Raw genomic sequence first — 23,576 nt, 5'->3', positions numbered from 1 at the left:
CATTGTTTTCATTTTTGCGCTGTTAATAAAGGGAGAAGTTATGCATTCAATTACTTTTATTTGCTTCAGACTCATGTTAAATAGATACAATACTAATTATGTACAAAAGTGTGCATGTTAAAAATTGTCAGGTTACAAACTTGCAAATCCTAGAAAAGTGCAAAATTTTGAAACATCTTCCACCATGCTGTACAGAAAGAAAATCCATCGTTAGCCAATATACACACTCTTAAAACATACTGATCGAAACAAAATAAGACATATAGTATACTCTTAAAGCACCCAGAAGGGAAAAAGATATTGCACAGAAGACTGTCAGCAAGTTCATTACAGTGCCTGAAGGCTCATTTTGAAAGTAGATATTTACAACACTCCCCACTACCTAACATTTAACTCTTAAAAAAGGCATTTTTTGGCATTTAAAAATCCATTTATAATTGCACAATCTGTAAGAGTTATCAGAAAATATGGTTAACCGCTGCTGTAAGGCCTTTGTTTCCACTCTCTCATTAGCTTTAGTAAAAATCCATCAAGCAAGCTGAGCAGCATCACGGCTTCCACCAAAACAGACTGAAGGGACGCAAATCTTAATGAGCAGCGTTTCTCTAATCTTAGATTAAGCTGCTTCTGTGAAGGGTTGAATCGGAACACGTATCGCAAGTTTTCCTTGATGATTTTTTTCCCCTCGTAGCTTTCTTCAAGCAATAGCTCACAGCTACATATGACTAAAGCAGCACTGTCAGGTGCAACACTAAGTTTATGTTGAAAAGTTACTACTTCAAGGCAAAAAATATGGCTCACCCAAGAGGAAAATACTGACTGAGACAGGAAGCTAAATAAACAAGTGGCCTGTAAATTCAGTTAGGTCTCTGATATATATGGCTGGATGTTTTATATTTCAATCTCAAAACACCTTAGCAGCTTTAAACCATAATCTTTACTGACAATCATGCTTCTGGGACAGAAGACATGTTTTAAAACTGTGTCTGTGCTGAGTATAATCACAGACCTAAGCTCCTGCCAAACTTCCCAGCCCAGCAGATGAAAATAAAAAGAATACACCACTGGAGGAACGCTCTCCTGACGAAAAGCAGCGCAACATCTATTTTATGTGTGCTATTTGGGTAAATGGTAACTAAAAGAAACACACACCAGTTTTCTTCCACAGATGCACAGTGAAAAGGTGAATTGAAACCAAAGGGTACCTTTGAATTAACGCTACAAGCAGTTCCTCACACCTGGGGTGTTCCAGCCTGCCGTAAGATGAGCAGCACTCGGCTCAGGCTCTGCACAACATGCTGTGCTGCCTTCGGAGGTGTTTCTGCCTTCAGGCATCTGATGGCTATTTTAAACCGTAGCTTTTCAGAAAACCCTTGCTTCCTATGACAGTATGTGCTAACAATGGCAATCAGTAATAAGAAGGAGAATGTGGCTCCTTGGGATGGAAGGAAAGACATCTTCCCAATGCTTCAGTTGAGTCTAACGTTGGTGTACAGTGAACCCAGATGCATATGACTACGCAAAAACTATTTCCGCCAAAGGAGACCGCTAACAAGTGTCTTTACAGCTGGAACTGACACAGTCTTTTAAACCAAAAAGCATGAAAAGCTCATTCTAGAAAGCACTGAAGCACATGCTTGAATTTCCACCCAATGAAATATAACCCTATGTTGTGCTTTCATCTAACAATATTTAATATATCAGGCCTTAGGTTCACATTAGGATATGCGTTCATATGTTGTTTTTTAAAATAGATTCCTTGACAGGAAATAAAGTATTCACAGCACGTAGCCTCAGCATCTAAGCTAGCTATCAAGGGGCCACTAGCGGCAGAACAGAGGAGTCCCTTCAGGTGACAACACAGAGCATGTGTCTACACAGACTCAATGCAGGAACAGAAGGGCTGACATCTACTCTACTGCCCTCCCTAGCTCTAAAGCTCCCTACCATACCATAATTCCTATAGAGATACACATTTTCAACTAAATACAGATACACAGTAAAAGTTCGGTGAAGCATCTGGCTGCTGTGCATGTATTTTGTAATGATTTTGTTAACCGAGATTGGGAAAGACAGAGGAAACACGGAGGAGGGGGCCATGGTGTAGGGAAGTGAGCCTTACAGCTCCCATTGATTAGGGCACGAGTTAAAAGACCTACCTAATTATTGTGCATTACAAATAAATTCATAATTCCTGCAGACTACCTTAAAGTAGACTGATGTAAGACTGTTATCAGTTCCATATAGAATTTTTACAGTGCAGAAACTCAGTTCTTTGCACTTAAAGGACACAGAAATACAACTTTAAAGAGGATCCTTATGAAGCAGCCAATTGACTAGACTATTTAAAGCCTATAAAGACTTTGATAAACCTCTTTTGTGATAACATTCATGATCTAAGGTATAACAGCGGGAAAAATGTTTCTTTATGTCAATGTTGCAGATTAGCAAAGCAACTGTAATGTGTGTGTGTTAGTGCCTTTTCTTCTTTTCTTTTTAAAACAAAACAGGCTTCCTAAAACCTGATTTCCACAATGTGTATTAACCATGAAGAGAAGTGCAGTTAGTTTAAGATTGGGAATATTATTTTTTTGTTGGTGTTGGTAAAATACATGGATAATAGAAAAGCTGGCTTTTAGATATCCTATTAGTGAGTATTAGATAACAAGTAAATTGATATAGGATAATTCGCTTAAGTCAGATGCTAACTTGAACAGCAAATATTCTGCTTTCTGAATGCTCCTATAGTAGAAAAACTGCACAGACTAGATAAGATTCTTCACTATAGATGAAAAGACAACCAAAATACTACCAAGAATTACAAGTGAATTGATAAAGAGAAATTTAACAAACATTTTACTTGAAATAAAGGAGAGATGTCTTCTAAATATCATCCTTTGGTATGCAAGTTCAGAACTGTGCTAGGGAGAAGTGACTCAATGCTGCAAGCTACTTGTTCTCATCTATATGCAGCTATGAAAAGAGTCAGTTTGCAGTTTCTTTTAGATATCCATATTTACACTCCTACTTGCTCAGCTTTGAATGTAAGCATATCTTCAGCTTTTATAAATATCATTAGGGTTGTTCCAAAGAGTAAAAGAAAGAAGATACCACCAAGAAGATCTTGACAAGTGTAGTGTTAGGAAACAACTGTTGCTTCAGACTATTTTATTCTGAATTCCCAATCAGAATGCTCTCATCTCACAGCTTTAATTTTTACAATTAAATAAATCTTGTTTCAAAAGCAAAGGAAAATCTTATTTCACCAATCCTACATGAAAAACAAAATGTGATCCTAAGTTTTACTGACTTGAGGAAATCAAAGAATTATGAAAGTCAGTTCACTAATTCACAGTGCACTGCACAACAGACTGCAATTCAACCAACGTGAACAGCTGATCAGAAAAAAATCACTTTCCACTTTTAAAAAGACTTACACAAATACGTTAAAACCGAAAGAAACAACACACCAGCTGACGCTCACATTGACCACCTATATCTTTCAATTAGAGCTGGGTTTAGATAAAAGCAAAGTGCAGACCTTCAGACCTACAGGGGTCTTTCCAGCAAGGCTCTGGCAAGAGCTGGTGTGCACCTCCCATCCTCAAGGACCAGATAACACATCAAAAGGCGATGGCTGTCACTGTTGTGCGTAGAGCACGAGGCAGCTCCGAGCTCACCCGTCCCCTCTTCGTTCCGCTGCATCGTGCAGAGCGCAAACCAGGCTCAAGTCTGAGCCTGAGAACTCTCCACATTCAAACCCATCCCAGATATTGGTGAAGACCACCTAATGCTTGTGATGCACTAAAATGACGGTATTCAAATGTCAAAGCTCTTCACCATTAACTCTTTCATCCCCAATTATTGCAACTACATGATATTTTACTTAAACTGACAGAGTGTATTCAGTATTCTTTAACATTAAACTACTAACAACATTAATTCAACTGTTGTATAAACATACCTAAACCACTGTAGGACGTTTTCAAACCCTCTCTGTGCAAGTCACAAAAAACCCTGATGCTCTCACCAAACCTGTCTCCTCAGTTTTTCCACTTGATTCTACCAGCCTGAAACATCATCATTTCCTGCCCCCTTCCCCTGCAAGTAAACACTTAAACTCATCTATGCATTTAAACAGAACATATATGCATTCTTATAAAAGCCACCAACTCAATGCCCCAAATGAGTTGTTTTCAGCTTCCCATAATACAGGAAAATCTCAGAGCTGAACTGAAATTCTTCTCAACTGCTCCCGAAAGAGCTTCCCTGAAATTCTTTCTTCATGAAATCAAAATGGACAGACATACGTCACATTCTCATATACACACTTAATACTTTCATAGTATCCTTAGTATTCTTACTGGATAGGTAATTGATTAAAAATAGTATTTTTCACTTCTCTATAGCTTATTTGAAAATAGGGGATGTGGGGTTTTTTACGTACATCGAGCCTCAAAATAACCACACCACTCTATTTCTTGAAACTTAATGCTCTCTTGTCAAGTGACTCAGGGAAATAATTCTTATTTTCTCCTAACTTTCCAGACAATCCAGTCTCTCACAGTGATTAATCAGAATATTGCAACTATGCATAGACCCCACTTGCTCACTAGTCTGATTTATTATCTCATTTAGAAAAGTTAAGAAGCAGCAACGCAACTTTCTTTACACAGCACAGTAATCAGTCATTAAGAGGGATTTCTTTTTTCCAGTAAAGAAATTGAGGAGAAGAAAACAGTTTGAATGAGACTAACAGAACTTGTGAAGGTTCTCCTTTTGCTGGGTAAAGGAGGTATTACTATTTCTACAAAGTTAATAAATATTGTGCTAAAAGTTAATGAAATGAGATTATACCCTATGGAGTTCCTCAGGTAGTTCAACAGCTCCCCAGACACAGGGAGTATCTGGTAACATTTATAGGAGATACAACACACATTCATTTCCATAAATAAATAAAAATGACAAGAAAAGTGATGGTGGGGGAAGAAAGCAATAGCCAAAAGGGAACATACTAGCCAACAATCACTTATAGTTTTGTCTTATATCTATATGCCCCTTACCCCATGATATTTTCTCCTCTTAACAGACATACATACATGTATATACATATATACACACAAACATACACACATCTATACACATGCACACAAACTTTCGTACGCCGATCCAAAAATTCCTATTTTTCCCTCAGTACTAGGGTTTTCTAACAGTATGGGGTTTATCATTGTAATCAACATTATAAAAATGTCAGAACGACAAGGAAATACACACCCTTCTATCACGATGTATTGCTAAACCAAAAAACCCACCAGTAATGGCTTCTCCAAAATACAGCATAAAATCCATAGCTATTTTGTTGGATATAGCGCATATAAGGATCTGATATTTTCTTTTCCCATGTCTTAAACACATCTTGAAAATGGATACATTATCTGTTGCCCTGCTTTGTTTTACAGAAAAAAAATATATGGCTAACAACTAGTTTGCTGAACATCAGGCCAAGAAACAAAAAGGTGCCATTTAACTAAATTGTGCTGCAATGCTGTCAAAATGATTTTGCAGTGGAAATTCATCTTTTGTTGGTACGAGTTGCCTTACCAATGAAGCAGATTGATCTCTGACCAATATAGATACTGATTATTTCTCTGTATTTTTCAAGATATTACATATATTACGGTATTTCTTGGTGTATTTCTTAGTCTAGTGAACAATATAAATAATTTTCAGCAGCAAGTATTTCCTACCTCCTTTAGCTCCTTTACCACCTTCAACTCCTTTGAAGTTATTCATGTCTGTGCTTTAACCAATTTCTGATAATCAAGTAGTGCAACACAGGTGTTCCTTGCAGAACAGCCTAAGACTGGAGCTACAAAAAAGATAGCAACAGCCATTTACAGGAACAAATTGCAATACATTGTTCATTGGGCTAAAAACATATTGAAAATGTTGTAATGTCACCTATCTCAATTCTGAATCTGACCACTGCAACTGCCAGAATTTTAATTTACTGCTGGGGAATTACAATGCTGTCAAAGCAAAGCCAAATACCCTCTTTGTGATCAAGGAACGTCTGACCCTATGCAGCTTTACATCAAATGCTACTTATCTTAAATTCAATTAGCAAGCTTGGGTTTGGAGGTTTGGGTGTCTTTGTTTTTGTTTTATTTTCTTTCATTTTTGTTCCTGAAACACAGTTATAGCAGCCATTTAGAGAGGGATTGTGCTGTGAGCAAGTCAACACCGTTAAGGAAAAATATGCAAGCAAGCTAACTTGCATGAGTACATATGCTTATTACTGTACCTCTACCATTGGTTCATCTTCAACAGATTTAAGAATCAAGCCCCTGAAAGTTGAGATACACATTTAAAGTGACCAAAAGATTAGACATGTTTCTGGAATCCACAAGAGAAGGTAGCAGCAATCACTTGCAATCTTGAGTGTTATATTCAGTCTCTCCTGATGAAATCTGGCTGAGCCGTTTGCTTGATCCCCACAGCTTTCGGGAAAGCTGACCTGAGCGCATCTGTTTAGAAGTAATTCAGAGAAACAAAAGGAGGGGGAAGGGATAAGGTGGATAAATTAAAAAGGAATTTAGACACTGATTCTGGTGAAATGCAGGCACTACAATGTACTGCATAAACAAAATTAGACCAACAAAAATTATTTGAAAACAAACCAAAAGTTACACTTAGGGATGATTCTTGGGACTGACAAAAAACAACAGACAAAACACTGATCAAAGTCTTCTCTGATTTTGAACGGTTAAAGGGTTATTACCAAGTAATGCAGACTTGTTACTTATCCTACTTCAAATGGCTTAGGAACAGTGTTTCGATTGCTATTTTGATAGGAAGGAAAAGAGGTGAATGTGAAGCAAAAAAGAACCAAAGTAGAAGAAAGGACGTTTTATTTTAGAGATTTCAAACAGAAATTGCTAGAAGTGAAAAGGAAAAGATAAGCAAAATGCAAGGCAGTGACAGCAGAATGGAGGAAAGAGAGAAAGGTTATCTCCTGGTGTCAGATTTATACAGTCTTCCAAAGATCCTGGGTGAAGTGCCCAGAGTAAAATTTAAACCAGAAGTAATTCATATTGAGTAAGTATACAGAAGTATAGACAGATAACAAGCAACCAGAGGCCACGTTAAATCCAGCATCTGGTAGGTTTGCCATCTGACAACAATTTGTAAGAAACTGTTTTAATTTCTTTCTTAAATATAAGGCTTAAGATTGGCCAGTAGCGATTAGCCTGGCAGCTAATTAGGTGGTGAAATCCCTCACAGTTCAACAAACAAGGTGCGTGTCTGAAGAGCGCAGCTTTGAGAACAGCTCCCAGCACTCGGAACTACAAGTTAAGCTTGCTCAACAACGGTGTCATTGCAGCAGCAGCCTGCTAGAAAAGGCACAGGGATCGGCACGGGCGGGTGAGCATCCCCCAGACCGTGCAGCATCCCAAACAGCCACGTCATTGTTAAAAATACAGTGACATTTGTTGTACTTCACTTCGTACTGGATACTGTCAATGCAGAAACACTAAAGGCCAATCTTAATACCAAGCAGCATTTCACCGTATGCACAATAAAGTTGGTCTCTCCCTTTATCCCAAGGATCAGTATCACCACTAAAAGACAGAACTACAACGCTGTCTTCTGTATAAGGATAAAATTCTAGAAATTAATATATTCCTTCCAAACTACAAATAATTCAAAGAAATACCCCACATACATATGCTTTTCAAATATATTGATTGATGGCATTATAGAAAACTAGAAAATCTGGGACATAATGTTGCTCCTTAAAAAAAAAAAAACCTATTCACATCGATATTAAGCTTGCAGATCATCTGAATTATAAACAGATTATCCTGAAAAAAAAAATCATATAAGGAATCCAGTCTTTGGAACAACACTTTCTCCATAGTTAGAAAAATAGATGTGATTAACAGCTGAAAGAAAAAAAGCCTTCGGTCTAATGATATACATACATTTCAGCCTACAAAAGATCTTTGCTAAGGAACAGGATGCTGAGAAATGACAGTGACATTAAAACTGTCATTACAAACATATGTTTAACCCCATCAGAAGCACCTCTCTGTCAATTGTGCAGTAGGACAAAGTCCAGCTGCAGGTCAGTGGGAACCTCCCTCCCCATCCGCTGCAAACAAAGTCAGGCTAACACTGTGGGAAGCCTGGTTCAAATATAAAACCATGTATCTCCTAGCTAAAACACTTTAAACTACCAGCAAATAAAGTCGCTCTGTTTTCACAATTAAAATATAAAATTAAATTAAGATACTTTTCTGGCATTTACTAAAGGCCATGCAAAAGTGGTAATCACATGTTCAAATAAATACACTGCAGCACAATGGAGATTGGGTTATAAAGAGAAGCAAGTTTAAACTAACACAAGTACTTTGAAAATCATGACAAGAAGTACTTAAAGCAAAATCGTTCTGCACAAGCAAAATTGGGCACAGCTATTTGACAGATGGATGCTCTGTATTTGATATTGCATACGCAGTACCAACAAGTTTCTATTCACCATATGGAGCACAGAGCATATTGGAAACCTACACAAGTGATTCTTTGTGCACTGTAATTAGAGAGACTGAACAGAAAGCAGTAATATTTTTTTCCCCAGTGTCAATCAATGCGTATCAAAAGATCTGACAGAAAGCATGAGAAATAAAGTAGCTTGCTCTCTTTTGCTTCCAGTTTTCTTCTGAAAAATTATTTCATCAAGAAGTGACTGACAACACTATCACGTTCAGAAAAAGTTAGCTACTATGACTTTGCTTATTCAGATGCGAGTGATAAGGTTTGCAAGTTAGTCCAGCTGAGCTTCCCATCTGTGATCCCTATAAACCTTTGATTCTTAATGAGAAATTTCAGTAGAGCAGTCTCAATAGTTATTTTTTTCCCACTGAAAACTGAAACTTGCTCTTAAATTTACCCTGCCATAGAGGAGACCTCTTGCTCAACTGGAAAGCAGATATAAGTGAGCTTCCCACTGTTCGGTAGAAAAAGTTCTTGATGGTGGGTTTTACCTCTGCGGGCTTGCCAACACCAACGATAATCAACTTGCCGTCCTCCAAGCCAACAAGGATGTGGCTGTACTCTTTGGTGACAGAAATGCAGTGAATTGGCAGTCGCATGGCTAAGGGGGAGATGCTCAGGCTCAGGCTGCAATGATCAAAAACCACAGAGACAAAGCTCATCACGTATTTGTTTGCACATATGGCAAAGAATCACACTGCAGTTGAAATTGTTGTCTGTGGGATGCACTATAAAACACAGCTTCTCGATATCCGGTTCGCTATTTCAATTATTGTAAACTGCTACGGAACGACCTAGTCATACTCCAGAATGGAGTTCAAATAACAAGAACAGGCATAGATGTGTCAGTAAATTAAGACATTTTCACTGAAGAACAGTAACATTACCCCCACAACTGCCTAAACGACAAAGATCCCTCCCATTCTGAGGAGCAATGGAGCTCTACAGAGTGCAGCAGTAAGGAGAGTTTGAAACTCAGTGCAGAACTACATGAGACGTGATCCTGCAATTGCTGAGCTCCCAGTGACTAATCAGACATGAGGACAATCACAGCTCGCAGATGTCAGACACAGCTCTTCCCGAATTCTGTCAGTTCTAGGTGCATAATTGGGACAAATGCCTGGTATAACCTCCCATTTTTCTTTTCTCCTTATCTTAGTTCCCCCATAGAAGAGTTCTTTCAGGAATACAGAAAAAAGCAATGGTTACCACCTACAGCACCAAGCAAAGCCCACGTTACACAGCCATTTCTCAATAAATCTTTATATTTGCATCTCGATAATAAACTGCTGATGGTGGTACACTACCTGTAGAGATCCCGTATGGAAAGAAATCCCTGTAAGCTGCCCATCACTATATACTCGCCAGTCACACACATATCTGACACTTCCTCCTTCAGAGTCTCAGAACCCAAATATTTTCCATTGACAGAATAGAGATGTAATGCATTCTTATCCTGAAAAGATCAAAAAGGATCCAGTCAGTTCTCTGTGACATTTAAGATTGTATTATTTGTGTCTTTAGCTCACTAACAGGAGCTAACTTGGGTAATAACCCACAGATAATACTGATGACAACAGTTTCCTTGTCGAATGATACAGGACTACCGAGCCTATACGCAATGTGTATGTACACCAGGTTCTGTATGGAAATTTTTGAAGTCATTTCTCATCACCTGTTGATGTAACATGGTATCGTCTTACCTATCTATCTAATCAATTCCAAATTTTCTGAAAACATTCATGGATTTAATGGACATGTCCCTATTTTATAAGGGTTTTTATTAAGGAAGAAGAAAGGAAAAGAGCACTCTTATTGTCAGCCCCGCTGCCACCCTCCCTCCCCCAACCCAAACTGAAAAGCAGGAGGAAATAGGTATATTTCCACAGAGCTAGATCTAGAAGTATTTTCTGGACAAGGCAATGAATTACTGATGGATTAAAGACATAGCTAACGTGACCACCTGAAGTTCTTTCAGCCTGACAATACCTTGGTCTCTTCTGTCCCCAGCTTCCCATAGCAGCTAGCATGCCTACATCCAATAAACTTGTCTTCAAGAAATTTTCCATGTTCATAGAAATCCTAACACCTCTACCCTTATTAAAGCAACTACGCAGCTACTCAAAGGACAGAATAAGCTACACTGTGAACCTTAGAGCTCTCCCTCTAAAACTAAAAAACCTCAGTGTCTTCACTGGGAATCTTACACCCCGAACCTACTGCTCCCCTCGCCAACTTCAGTTTCTGTGCACAGTGGAACTTGTTTCCCCCAGTTTTCAACTTCAAAGCAGCTCTCCCATGAAGATTCATTGGGACATGCTTGGGCATCTTCCTTGCAGGTACTGGGAGATTTTAATGAAACTTACAGGTGCACAGTGTGTCTGTGACTTAAGCTTTAATCCAATTTCACTCACATAGACTAGCAAAATAAAAAAAAAAAAATATGGAAAAAGACACAGGATGCTCAAAAAGTCTTATTACTTTAGAAAAGAAGGATAAAGTTAACAACATTTATGACTAATGTCTTCAGAGAAAGAGAGAGAGGTATGCCATGAACCTAAGTACCTTAAGAGTAGTCTTTCCTTCTATGCTGGTGTGGACTACTATGTGGCCTTCCCAGGACACAGCCAGATTGGGAACAGTCAGCAGGAGAGAACTCTCACAAGGTGGTCGCAAAGTCCTCACGTACTGACCTTTCCGAATAGTGTGGACAATAACAGTTCCATCCTGCAGTCAAATTTAGGTAAGTTGTTACTCAGCAGGTAAGTTACCGCAACACACAGAAAGAATATTTAAATAGAGAGGGAATATTAAGAAAGCACTTAAATCCTTAACCGGAGATCGAGATTCCTGAGCATTAGGAACGCTACACAAAGAAACCTTCCCCTCAAGGCAACGTACTACAGGCACATGAAAAATAAATGCAAATAGGGCAATAGGGGAAGGACAGACAGTAAATCAGCCCTTTCACAGGTCACATATATGAGTAAGAATTAAGTGCAGGATAGAGTTCAGCAGCCTGCCAGAGTCATACAGTAAGGTAGAATCCCAGAATCACAGAATGTCAGGGATCAGAAGGGACCTCAAAAGATCATCTAGTTGAATCCCCCCGCCGGAGCAGGAACACTTACATGAGGTTACACAGGAAGGTGTCCAGGCGGGTTGGAATGTCTGCACAGAAGGAGACTCCACAACCCCCCTGGGCAGCCTGGGCCAGGCTCTGACACCCTCACCAGGAACAAGTTTCTTCTCAAATTTAACTGGAACCTCTTGTGTTCCAGTTTGTACACATTAACCCTTGTCCTACCATTTCTTGTCACCCAGAAGAGCCTGGCTCCATCCTCCTGACACTCCCCCTTTCCATATTGATGCTCATGAATGAGTCCCCCCTCAGTGTCCTCTTGTCCAGCTCCAGAGCCCCAGCTCCCTCAGCCTTTCCTCATACGGGAGATGCTCCACTCCCTGCAGCATCTTGGTGGCTGCGCTGGACTCTCTCCAGCAGTTCCCTGTCCTGCTGGAACTGAGGGGCCACAACTGGACACAAGATTCCAGGTGTGGTCTCCCCAGGGCAGAGCAGAGGGGCAGGAGAACCTCTCTGACCTACTGACCACCCCCTTCTAACCCACCTCAGGTCCCATTGGCTTCCTGGCCACAAGGGCCCAGTGCTGGCTCATGGTCACCCTGCTGTCCCCAGGACCCCCAGGTCCCTTTCCCCTACGCTGCTCTCCAACAGGTCATTCCCCAACTTATACTGGAACTTGGGGTTGTTCCTGCCCAGATTCAAGACTCTACACTTGCCCTTGTTATATTTCATTAAATTTTTCCCTGCCCAACTCTCCAGCCTGTCCAGGTCTTGCTGGAACACAAATAAGCTGCACAGAACCTTCAAGGTTAAGGAAGCAGGCATGAAACTATCACAGAATTGTTCCTATGAGAAGCTTAAGATCTCCAAATAAGTCCACACTCATTAAAGCTCATCTGTGCAGAATAACACAACATGGTAGCTGAGGCCCATGCTGTGCAGAGCAGTTTGAGACAGCCCAGTTTAAGCAGGCAGCAAGGGAGAGGATGCACAGCATCTTGATGTGCAAGGCTGAAGAAAACATCATGAAACAGTCACATTTTTATATTATTCTTCATCAACTTCAAACATGCTGTATGGTTTGAGTAAAGAAAAGGCAAAGAAGGGAAAGTATGACAATGCTTACCCTGGATCCTGACACTGCCATATCCAGCTCAGTGCTGATGCCAACACTCGAAACTTCATCAGTATGCCCGTAAAGGATCTGTAACGGCCTAGGTGCTAGACCTACAGGCACTCCTCCCTGAGAGTAACAAAAAGTGCAATGACACATTCTCTTGCAGCTGAAGGACAAACAAAAAATAAATTTCTGGTATCTTCACTATCAGTTGTGGGAGATGTATATTTGACATAGACCAAAAGCGAAGGCATAACTCATCTGTTCCAATTCCAATTTTTTACCTTTTATGTCAGCAGTGCTATTTACTGACATCACAAGAATGAACGAAGGACATGTGGAAGACAGAGCTTTTTAGCTGCCTTGTTTATATCCCTTCAGATGTCCAGGTTACACCACAGTTAGCAATCCTAATAGGAGTTAGGATCCACTCATCTACCCACTTTTTCTTCATCTGTGTATCTGGGCTTGTTCAGTTCTTACAGTTTACATTGCACTTAAGCACTATGTTCACAGCCATGCTTAAAGAAGTTGAAAGTTATTTTCCTTAAAATTACAGCAACTCTGTTTGATCTTCTAAGGAAGAGCTAATATTCTCTCTCAGTGACTACCAGTAGTACAATATACAAAGGAAATACTGTAATAATGTTCATTAAAAACAGTAATTTTCCCACATGACTGCAGGGTGTAAAAAAATCATTTAGTACTTTTGTTCCAGCATATACAGACATCCTCAGACCAGTCCTACGGCAAGACCTGTGCTTAGTGAGAGGGTATTAGTAAATAGTTCCAAGAGGACTCTTTATTGTCACTTCTGTGATAGATATTTGGCAGTCAAGCAAGGCCAGGGAGCCTGAAGAATGCAGGGATGCAGAACAAGTGTCAAAATACAGAGCTGGGAAAAAATGCAGAGCAGACAAGTAGAATGGACGTGACAGCATGCAGTCATTGCTGCCACTTTGTAAAGACCAAGGGAAAATTCTCACAAGAAGAATTTACAATACATACAAGATATTTAGATATCCATTAAAGAAAAATAAAAAAAATACATGAGAAGTCTTAAGAAAAAGTAACTCTAAACAAATATCATCTCCAAAGGATGACTTATTTAACTCACACTAAGATAAACTAAAAAATGCGCAACATTTATCCTCACTTGAGACAAAAAAAATACTGTTGTGAGCACTAAGGTCTCATCTTTTTGACCAAACACTATTGGTACAAAGTACTTCTTGAAAGAATTCTAAATGTTCCCACCAAAAAGACGGCTTCCACAAAAAGACATGCAGTTACACGCCACTGTACTGGTTTAATGTGCTGACTTTAGTTCAATTATAACAAGGTGATGTGACAAAATGTGCTGTCCATAGTATGACAGCTTCCCCTGCAGTTAATCCTACTCATGTTACCTGTAATGCAGCAATCAGAAATGAGCATTTAAATGCTTAACAATGGAAATGGCCTCACGTTTCGTGTGTGAGTACACACATGCATCACACAAACACTTTCATTGTGTGAAAGCGCAAGACCAATACTAAAGAATTCTGAAATGCCAGCATAAATCCAGTTCACAGACTAGTGTTGGCTTTGCTAACTCCTAGTGTACTCGTTCAACAGTGGAAACAATACACTAAAATGCAAGTAGTACACTGAACAGCAGCCTGGAAATGTAAAAATCCCCAACTATAAACACTGTTCTAACAAATTTAGGAAGTCTCAAGCACTGTCTCTTTTTTGTTCTTCTATCTGTACAACGGGGAACAATATTTGCCTATCCTGAAAATAATCTATGACATCTTTAAGAGTGCCTCTGAAATACTGTACTTCAGCTGTAAAGTAACTAATGCGTATAGTGAATATTTCAAATACAGAAGACAATGGGAGTAGTAAAATTAGTAAGCTAATCAATTTTAGTGGACTGTCTTCCCTGCCAACCTGAAAGAAAATCAATAAACCATCACAGCAAGACAGAGGAGCACAAAAAAGCATTCAGAAACTGCTTCTCAGAGTATGCCTAAATAGCCTACCTGCTGAACTATTTGCCATATCATGCAGGTAGTGTCTCTGGAGCCTGAAATTAAATGAATTCCACAGTAGTCTATTGCCAAGCAGGTCACAATATCTAGATAAAGGAAAGAAAACACAAGGTTATCATCACATAAATATTTAAAACTAACTTCCCACAGAGTGACAATGTGCATGTAACAGACCAACAACGTATCCTGATTTGCAGTCAGTTCACTGTGATAAGGGCTGATGAGACTATATTAAACAACGAAGTCTTGTACAGGTGTACCAACCTGATTTAACCACCTTTGCTACCTAAAACCAGCAGTCAAGCCTTCTTTTGAAACGACATTAAACCATCACTCCAATGACTAAAAAGTCATGCTGAAGTATTTATGTATAATCGTGGTTCAAATATTCTTCTGTTCCTATGCTTCCATTCCTTTATAACAGCTGGGCTTGTCCGCTCGAGTGCACTGGCTACAATTATTTCCAAGAAGACCAAACATCAAGACACAATAAGCAAAACCTTTCATTTCACGATATAAACAATTACTAACCCATGTGCCTGAGGTGCTGTCCAACCAGCTTGCCTTTCGTAAGAGATGTCACTCTGATGCTGTTGTCCCAGTGTCCTCCACTAAAGAGCAGCTTTGCATCATGGGACACTGCAAACAACTTGGAGGTGATCTCCAGCCCCGGTGCAAAGGGACCACTCACATTGCGCTGGGTTCTGCAGGCAAATGATGAGCAGTTAAGGGTAGCTTTAGTTCAGACCAATGTATTTTGCACTTCCTATATCCTTAAAAATAAATAAGAAATTCCATCTGTAGAGGAGGCTATATCTAAAAAAATAATTGGTGGAATTCTGGCACCCTGATATCCAGGGCAATACTCTCACTACCAGCAGCAAGTGGAAGCAAGATTTCACCTTAGATCTTTTCAGTCTTTCATGCAATTTGATCCTGTATGAATAACTCATGTCCCTACTAAGTATTGTTACAATAAAGAAAAAAAAGAATATTCTAAAAAGCGAAGAAGCAAACCCACCACATATACCTGCACTATAGTGTAAGTATGAAGACTGACCATCTCAGATTCAAAGATGAGTATTTATTTTTAAAAGTTAGAAGTACATCTAAGAATGGAGAACCTTGAAGTACTACTTAAATAACTCTTTACTAGAACAGTATTACAGATTAGAGGTAATATTCTTGAACATCAGAAGATGCATTCTTATGTGAAAACTCAGCCAATGAAAACAGTATAACCCACTGACTGTTGAACAATTACTGTGTTTTATTAGTGTAGATGCATTCATCCGCACCTCGTCTCATCACATGCTTACTTGGGATTTGTCACTGTGGTATCTCTGATGAATGTAAAATAGTTGGAGATATTTTTATCATAAGGCAGCCAACCATGAGTTCCAATAACACAGTTCAGACTTGCTGTTACCTAAAAAAGTTTGAAAGGAAAATCTGTGAAACCCACAGGTATATTTTCTGCTTGCCTTTGATGGCAATGGAGCTTGCATAAAATCCAGCGCGGCCTTCTACATTTCCATCTACAAATCAAAAAAAACATCCAGCTGAGGTGAGTTAATGCACATGTGGTGCATATTACCAAATTAGAATAATGTGTGTTCTAGATACACCAGAGAAGTTGAAAGCAGGGAGAAGGAACATGTAGCAAGGAGGTAAAATGCAAAACACCCAGTCAGCTGCTGCTTCTCTTATTTGAAATAGCAGTCATTAAACGTTAACATATTACCACAGGAAGATGATTTTTAGAAAAAATTGTACTACAGTTCTATTTCTGAGAAATAAGAAGGGAATGTAAATAGTCGAGGATATTTTCATTAGATATTCAGAAAAAATAAAATGAGAATTTTAGACGTGTCCAAATTCTAAATTATATATGCACATACCACACTAAGCCAGGACAGTACATCTGACCTACAAAGTAGGAATATTGGAAAATAATATTCTTTCCTGCAAAACCAAGGTATTATTGCACAGGGCCTGTATGCAGACCATACATACAGATGTAAATACAAACCCACTCTCCTCTTTTCATCATTTGGCCATCTGCCATAGTGTAAGCACAAAAGTTAATTTCAGCAACAGTGCCAGCCTTTGAAGTAAGTATATGTGGCATACAGTATAGTTTACTATATGGGTCGGAAAGTAATGATAAACATAATGGTGCCATGAAAAACTGCCATTTTCAAGCTGGGCTGCACTGCATTAGGAAGTTGATTGCTATTATGGAAGTGGATTGAGTGGGCAACTTACACCACACCTCACGACAACTGACACTCATGTCTCATCCGTTCTTAAATGCCATTCAACAAATCAGCCTGGTTTCTCTACAGAAGACAAACGTTTAACTTATAGCTGACATTCACTATGGGTTTAAGGAACACATTTGAACAGGAACAGTTAAGAAGTGTTTCTCTACAAGTTGTATGAAACATACACACCTATTTGACTGTCTGCAGTCTAAGAATAGTATTGACACATGCAACTCACCAAGATCTCTGGGCTTCCCTGAGAAATAAAGGAACGTGCCTGATTCCTGGGGACAACAGCTTTGATGATGGGCACACCATCACTGATTCCCTAAGAGAAAGGACACAGTTTCGGTTTGATTACATGTAAGAGCTAAAGGACAAATCTGGTATCTGTGGAGAGTAAAACCCAAAGGCTCTGGAGTAACGTCAGCCATGTAGAGTCCTCTAAGGCACTGGAACACACATATCCAGTTCATGCAGGGATGCTTTGTTGCAGACACCAGAAATGAAACCCTGGCTCTGTCCTAAATCAGGGAGTTTAGCTCCCAAGTTCAGGGAGTCCTCAGGTGCCGCCAGTGATGTTCTTGGTTTTCTTAGCATCTTAAGACTCAAAAACCACCCACACAAGCAGCCAGAAGATACAAATTTAGGGGATTCAACCTCTATGAAACTAATTTAGACACATTTGCATTTTAAAAATGTTTTCTTAAATAGGAAGCATGTTTATTTTCATCTAGGTTGTGACCTTTTGTTTCAAGTATGTCAGAAATTGCAGATCAGATTTTACAAAATTTCAAGTAACATCTACCTCGATGAAGAATGACTTCAGTTCAGTGAGGTGCTGAAAGAGATTCAGGGTGGAGGTGTCACTTTTAGTCAGTCTTTGCACTACCTCTTCTGCTGACAGCCTCTGTGGATGGGGCTCCTAGGAGACAATATTTGAAGGATTAGCAGGTTGCACAAATTTATTCATTTGTTCAAGTCACATGATACTCAGAAACTTCTTGAGAATCAATGGGAAAATAGACTCTTGAGCACCTAATTTCTCTTGGTAAAGTATATTAATTTCTTTCGAAAACAGTATGTTAAATTTCCATCAGTGTGACCTTTAGCAGTGGTAATGTAGCAAAGACTTAAAATTCCTAAAATTACAAACTACTCTCTTAGAAACCATCATCTTTTCATTCTTTTTCCAAAGTCCTTTGTTACTCGGTTGGATTTAACCACAAAGGTCTCACTGAGAGGGAACAAAGAGCATTACCTTTAACAGCTGACATGGAGTTTGCCCAAAATTGTTTATCATCCCTTCTAAAGCTTTCCTTTCTTTCTCATCTGTTAAAGCATCCAAATCCACAGCCCCTAGGATGACAACCAGAATGATGAAGGGTAGAAAAATGGAAAAAGAACATGATCCAGACAACTTATTGAGAACTGATAATGGTCAACAAATGTTGTGAAACTTAATTTAATTGCAGTGTTATCACATTTTACTCCTGAAAAGCCTTCAAACAATGCCTTCATGTTAAAGATAATCTGAAAACTCCACTCAGTAAGTGGAATTTTAAGTGTATCTGTAAAAGTGCAAGAATTGAAGGCTTTTTTCTTATCAAATAAATTTAATATACATCATGCATGCAGCACATTGCCTATAAAAGCCACTCAAAATTCTGCAAGTTATGCTTCATCTATAATTCTGTTGCTTTACCATAGTCTACTATATGGCATGCTCACAAATCAAGTGGTTTTTGTCTAAGACTGAAAATCCCCAAGTCTGACAACAATGACAAGAGAGCATACTGCTTTGTACCTTCATAAGTACAATAATAGAACACATTGAGTGCCTCCACTGCAGCTGGTCCCCTCTGCTTGTAGCCAAAAATCAGATCTATCCATTCATGAAGATGAGCGGAAACATACTCAGATTCCTAGAACAGAAAAATACTCTTGTAAGAATAAGAACTGCTGCTTTCTTGAAATATTTACTATTTTCTGTGAAAGAGATTTAATTCCAAAAGATATTTAATTCCAAAACGAGGTACACACCAATGTATAGGGCAGAAGTATAAGAATATCCATGTGTGTTAAGGGTAGTAACCGCCAGTAAGAGGGAAAATTAACCCAGCACAGCAGCACATCTAGACTATCGAAATGCAACTATGCAATGGAAGGTAAGCTGCTAGCTCTCTAGAACCATAAAGCATAATCTTTAAAAAGCAAGGGAAGCCTTATCACCTAAACCCACCTAATTCTGCATTCTATGTCTCAGGGCAGCAAACTCCCACATGATTCGTATCTTCAAGCTCTTCCCTTCTTTTTTTTTGAGCATTTTATGGACATACACAGCGCTTTTAACTGAAAGTTCTAACGGTACTTGTAATGTCAAACGCAACCACCACTCTAGTTCAAATGTAGCCTCAGTAGTTCACACTTAAGCCACAGTGACGATGTGGAGGTGTACCTGCTTTATCATTATTTCACACATATAAACCCCATCTTACCAGAGCCTTCCTGTGTTTATAAATGAAGTCTTCTGGGGAGTGAGCCCATTTGGGGAGAACAACATCATTTACCACCTCTTTGGATATTTGAAGCTGACCTAAGTTAAAACCTAGTGAAGAATTTGGAGAATTTTAAGAGTTACTACAAAATATTTCAAGTATCTTGATACCTTAATAAAGATTGAAAAGCATTACTATCTCAATACAAGGGAAGGATATTGAAAAATTCTTAATGTATATTTCCAGCAACGCTACCACCAAGGGCAAGTTCTGCCTGAATGTTTAAAAAGTTAAATAATACAGGATAACAGTTGTCCGAAGTACCTAAATTATTCCAAAGCTGAAGTCTCAACCTTCAAAGTAGCATTAATCATTTACACAGCTGCCTGTAAACGGATTTACATTTGCTTTCTTTTAGCAGGACTAAGAGTCCAAAGCATTTCAATGAGGTTATTCATAAGAATGAAGTTACTTTCAGGTTTCAATGGTTGTAGTATCAAGGCTTCAAGAAGTCTTAAATCCCACCAGGTTTCACTAGAACGACTCTAAATGCTTAAATCACTTTTGAAAGTGTGACCTGGATGTTTCCAATTTTTATAACTTAGAACTCTTGTAGGCTGTAGCTAGCAGAATAAATTAGCAGCAACACACATACAAATCCATTTTTAAATTGTGTAATAGGTAGAAAACCCATTCACTATGCAATAAATGTGAATTAAAAACTGGCTAGGAGTCTCACATCAGAATGCAGGATGCTGTCTTTGCAATCAGCATTATCAGTCATTTTTTTTTCCTTGTGGGCACTGAAACCTTACAAGGCTCTAAAATCAGGTGATTTAACATTACATTGGAAGGTAACTGTAGCAAGCAGAAAATATGTTGGTTGCCTAGAGCAAATAAAAGATCTCACATGTTTGAAGATGTCCAAACTCTATCATCCAATGAACCCAGTACAAAGAATACTAGTTAGCCTATATTAACTTTTGCTAATTATTTAATCAGTGTTAACTGCTGTAATTTTTTTCTTTTTCAAACATCCAAATGATCATCTCTGGTATTTTACATTAGGTAAACAACACTATTTTTAGCCATCCTTAAGTCCCTAGTCTGAATTTATCAACAACATTGAGGCTGTTGCTTAACACAACTGATGTCTTCATTAAACAATCTGAAGCCAGCATGATGATTAAAGTAATTTCTACAAGCACACTATAAAGTTTACATAGGAAGTGTTCCACAGCATTCACAAATGGTTGTAACAATTCTTCTCTGAAGAACACTAGAACAGCTTTCTATGAGAATATTTGGCGTAGTCAGTTTACCATTTTGATTCTCCAGGAACTCTGGAAAGTAGAAGAACTCTGGGATAAGTTCCTTGACATCATTGGGGTTGTCCATGAGCGCCTGCCATGTAGCAGGAATAGAGTGGAACTGCCTGTCAGCACAGTCAAACCTGCAGATCAGAAATCCCAGGTTAGACTTGGTTCACTCCCTCAGTAAACTGGTAATGAAGCAAAATGAGGGTGCTGCTCATTTGCTCACAGTATACCTGCCACTTTGAAGCTGGATATGAAGCGTTGTGAAAGGTTCTACTCGAATGAGGTAATGCATGACACCAGCAGCATTTGAGTAGTGTGTCCCATAGTGAAATTTGTCAATCATCCCCAGGGGATCCTCGAAATTCTCATATCTAAAACACAATAAAGATTTATAAACACAACTGAGCACTACAGTTGATTGACATGTGGATCACAGCATTCTATAAGAGAAAAATACATTGTGTTTTGTTAAACATGAGGACTTCAATTCTGACTTCAAAAGTCCCTAAGAAAAAGACTTCTGAAAGACAGAAATGTACACCAGATGAAGTCTTTGCATACCTGTTCTTATACTCTTCCCTAGGCAGTTGCTATCAGCTGTCAGAAACTGCATAAAGGGCAAGACAGGACTGATTTAGTATGACTTAATGCAACAGACAACCGCCCCTGCATCACTAAGCTGTACAGATATTATTGAAGGGACTTGTCACAGTTTCTTGCAAGATTTAAGAAAAAAAAAAAGATAAAAAGATTGTGTGTGTGACTGTGTCGAGATGCAGAAAAGAGATTTAATTGACACTTTTCTACAGGCAACCTCACTGTACAGTGCCCCGCCACCATCTGGCTGATATATTGCTCAGTGGCACAAGGCTGGTAAGAGAAATTGGTTCTCCAGCAGTACGACTAACTACAATTTCAATACAGTCAAGGGCAGAGCCTAATCATTCAAAGAAAATTCTCCACGTTCCAAGTTTTCTGAAGAAAGCTGGTTTTGGAAGCTGTCTGACTGGTGCAATGTGGTATGACGGACGGCACACTCACTCCCCACACTAGCAAAAAAAGAAGGATTGCTACACAGATGTGTGGGTGTAAGTAAGTACTTGTCATTCCTACCTACAGAGGAGTTGCTGCAAGTCACTGAGTTATATTTTATTTCAAAGATAATAATCTATGCTTGAAAAAAAGAGCAGGCAGCACAGACTCTGGTTCAATGTTACCTCTCAGCACAGGCAGCTCAACTCACAGTATGATTTTGCATTCCTTATCTTGAAGCAGACATGGGACATAGTATTCTCTCTGCAAGCTGCTGGGTCTTTAAGTGTTTCTCCAGCCTTTTAGTGTTTTTATCTCCACATCTCAGAAACAACTGAAAATTCCTCCTTTCAGTGCCATCTAAGCTAACTCATCTGAATACAGTAGGAACAACAAATCGTAACCTTTGCAAATGCACCTGTGATGTTATAAAACTAGTTTTTAAAACTTTCACTGTCACAACTTTATTTTTGAAATATCTTATTAGCCTGAAGGCTCAGAAAAGATAGAGAAATAGAACGGAGTGTTCTGGTACATACTTCTCTTTCACAGCCTTGGCATTCTTTTCATTCACCACCCCTATGGGTTTGGACAGATCTCTAAAGACTGCAGGATTGTTCAGGTCCAGTTCTTCTGAAGTATAATCTCGTAAAATCCAAGGGAACTATAAAAGAGTCAAAGACAAAACGGAGATTAAAAATCCATCTTTCAAAATAGAAAAAATACAACTGGCAAAAAACAAAAAAATTATTCCTTTTTAATTACCACAGGATACTGAGCGAGGTCATTGTAAGTTCGTCCTGCCATTGTGTTCAGCTGAATAAGGTAGTCAAAGTTGGATATTTCTCTATTCACCCATTTCTGAAAAACAGAAAAAGATACAATGGAAGTCACTACATGAAAGATACCACTATTGCCAATTACACGTTGTGGCAGTGTTTATCTGCCAGAGGACAGCACTGGCAAGTGAAAGACACACAACTGCAAGAATGGTATGAAGAGATGGAAATTAAAAACACATCTACTACATTTAAAAATGTATCCATATTTAGGGTAATACAGACACTTTGACATTTTCCTTTTATACCAATGTCACTAATTCCCTTAAGATCATATTTCCTGCTTAATCTTCATGAGTTTCATTGAAAGCCCCATCGTGAAAAGGTAGCAGGGAAAATTATCCATGCATGTAGTGAAAAAAGTTCCAAAATGAGCACTCAGTATCATGGACTGAAAATAGAAGCAGGTCTGCTACATGTTTTCTACTCTTGTTGGAACCCTTGTCACAATCTCATCAACACAAGAGGCTGCTCCATCCGTTTACCTCACTGACTGTACACAACGGAACACAGTGGTTCTAAGAATATGCATGTGAAAGTTTGGGGCGAGACCGAAGGTACAGAAATTGGCAGTCGCCATCTAAACACTGGGGGAAAAAAGTCAAATCAGTAGTCCAGGATGTTCCAGGACTCCTTCAGGAAGTAGAGGAATGCTTTAGACCGTTTGTGCTGAAGTCTCATACCTGCATCAGACCTGAAGCTTTAAAAAGTTCCTGCGGAGATCTTGTCCCAGAAATATTTGGAGAACGCAGTGACAATATTCGACTATATACTTTGTTGCGTACCTGTTAGAAAGCAGCACGAATAAAACAATTATTCTAGAGACTGAA

The 23,576-nt window shown here is 38.9% G+C and overlaps 1 protein-coding gene across 1 annotated transcript in view; it reads right to left on the bottom strand.

Moving 5' to 3' along the window:
- Positions 1-6,093: 6,093 nt before the first annotated feature.
- The window catches only part of LOC308041609 (neurobeachin-like protein 1), a 77,484-nt gene continuing 60,001 nt past the window's right edge, over positions 6,094-23,576 (bottom strand). Inside the window, exons 39-56 of the mRNA XM_080346400.1 lie at positions 23,430-23,531; positions 22,673-22,768; positions 22,447-22,571; positions 21,106-21,246; positions 20,879-21,009; positions 19,557-19,666; positions 18,866-18,983; positions 18,320-18,417; positions 17,867-17,983; positions 17,297-17,386; positions 16,111-16,220; positions 15,323-15,495; positions 14,783-14,877; positions 12,765-12,881; positions 11,122-11,283; positions 9,864-10,012; positions 9,048-9,183; positions 6,094-6,527 (exon numbers count right to left, since the gene is read on the bottom strand). Coding sequence (XP_080202526.1) covers positions 6,426-6,527; positions 9,048-9,183; positions 9,864-10,012; positions 11,122-11,283; positions 12,765-12,881; positions 14,783-14,877; positions 15,323-15,495; positions 16,111-16,220; positions 17,297-17,386; positions 17,867-17,983; positions 18,320-18,417; positions 18,866-18,983; positions 19,557-19,666; positions 20,879-21,009; positions 21,106-21,246; positions 22,447-22,571; positions 22,673-22,768; positions 23,430-23,531 — 2,172 coding nt within the window. The 3' untranslated portion in view covers positions 6,094-6,425. The remainder of the gene's footprint in view (positions 6,528-9,047; positions 9,184-9,863; positions 10,013-11,121; positions 11,284-12,764; positions 12,882-14,782; positions 14,878-15,322; positions 15,496-16,110; positions 16,221-17,296; positions 17,387-17,866; positions 17,984-18,319; positions 18,418-18,865; positions 18,984-19,556; positions 19,667-20,878; positions 21,010-21,105; positions 21,247-22,446; positions 22,572-22,672; positions 22,769-23,429; positions 23,532-23,576) is intronic.

The sequence above is a fragment of the Nesoenas mayeri genome, assembly GCF_963082525.1.
Source record: "Nesoenas mayeri genome assembly, chromosome: 6".
Lineage (NCBI taxonomy): Eukaryota > Metazoa > Chordata > Aves > Columbiformes > Columbidae > Nesoenas > Nesoenas mayeri.
This window is presented reverse-complemented; position numbering and strand designations above follow the sequence as displayed.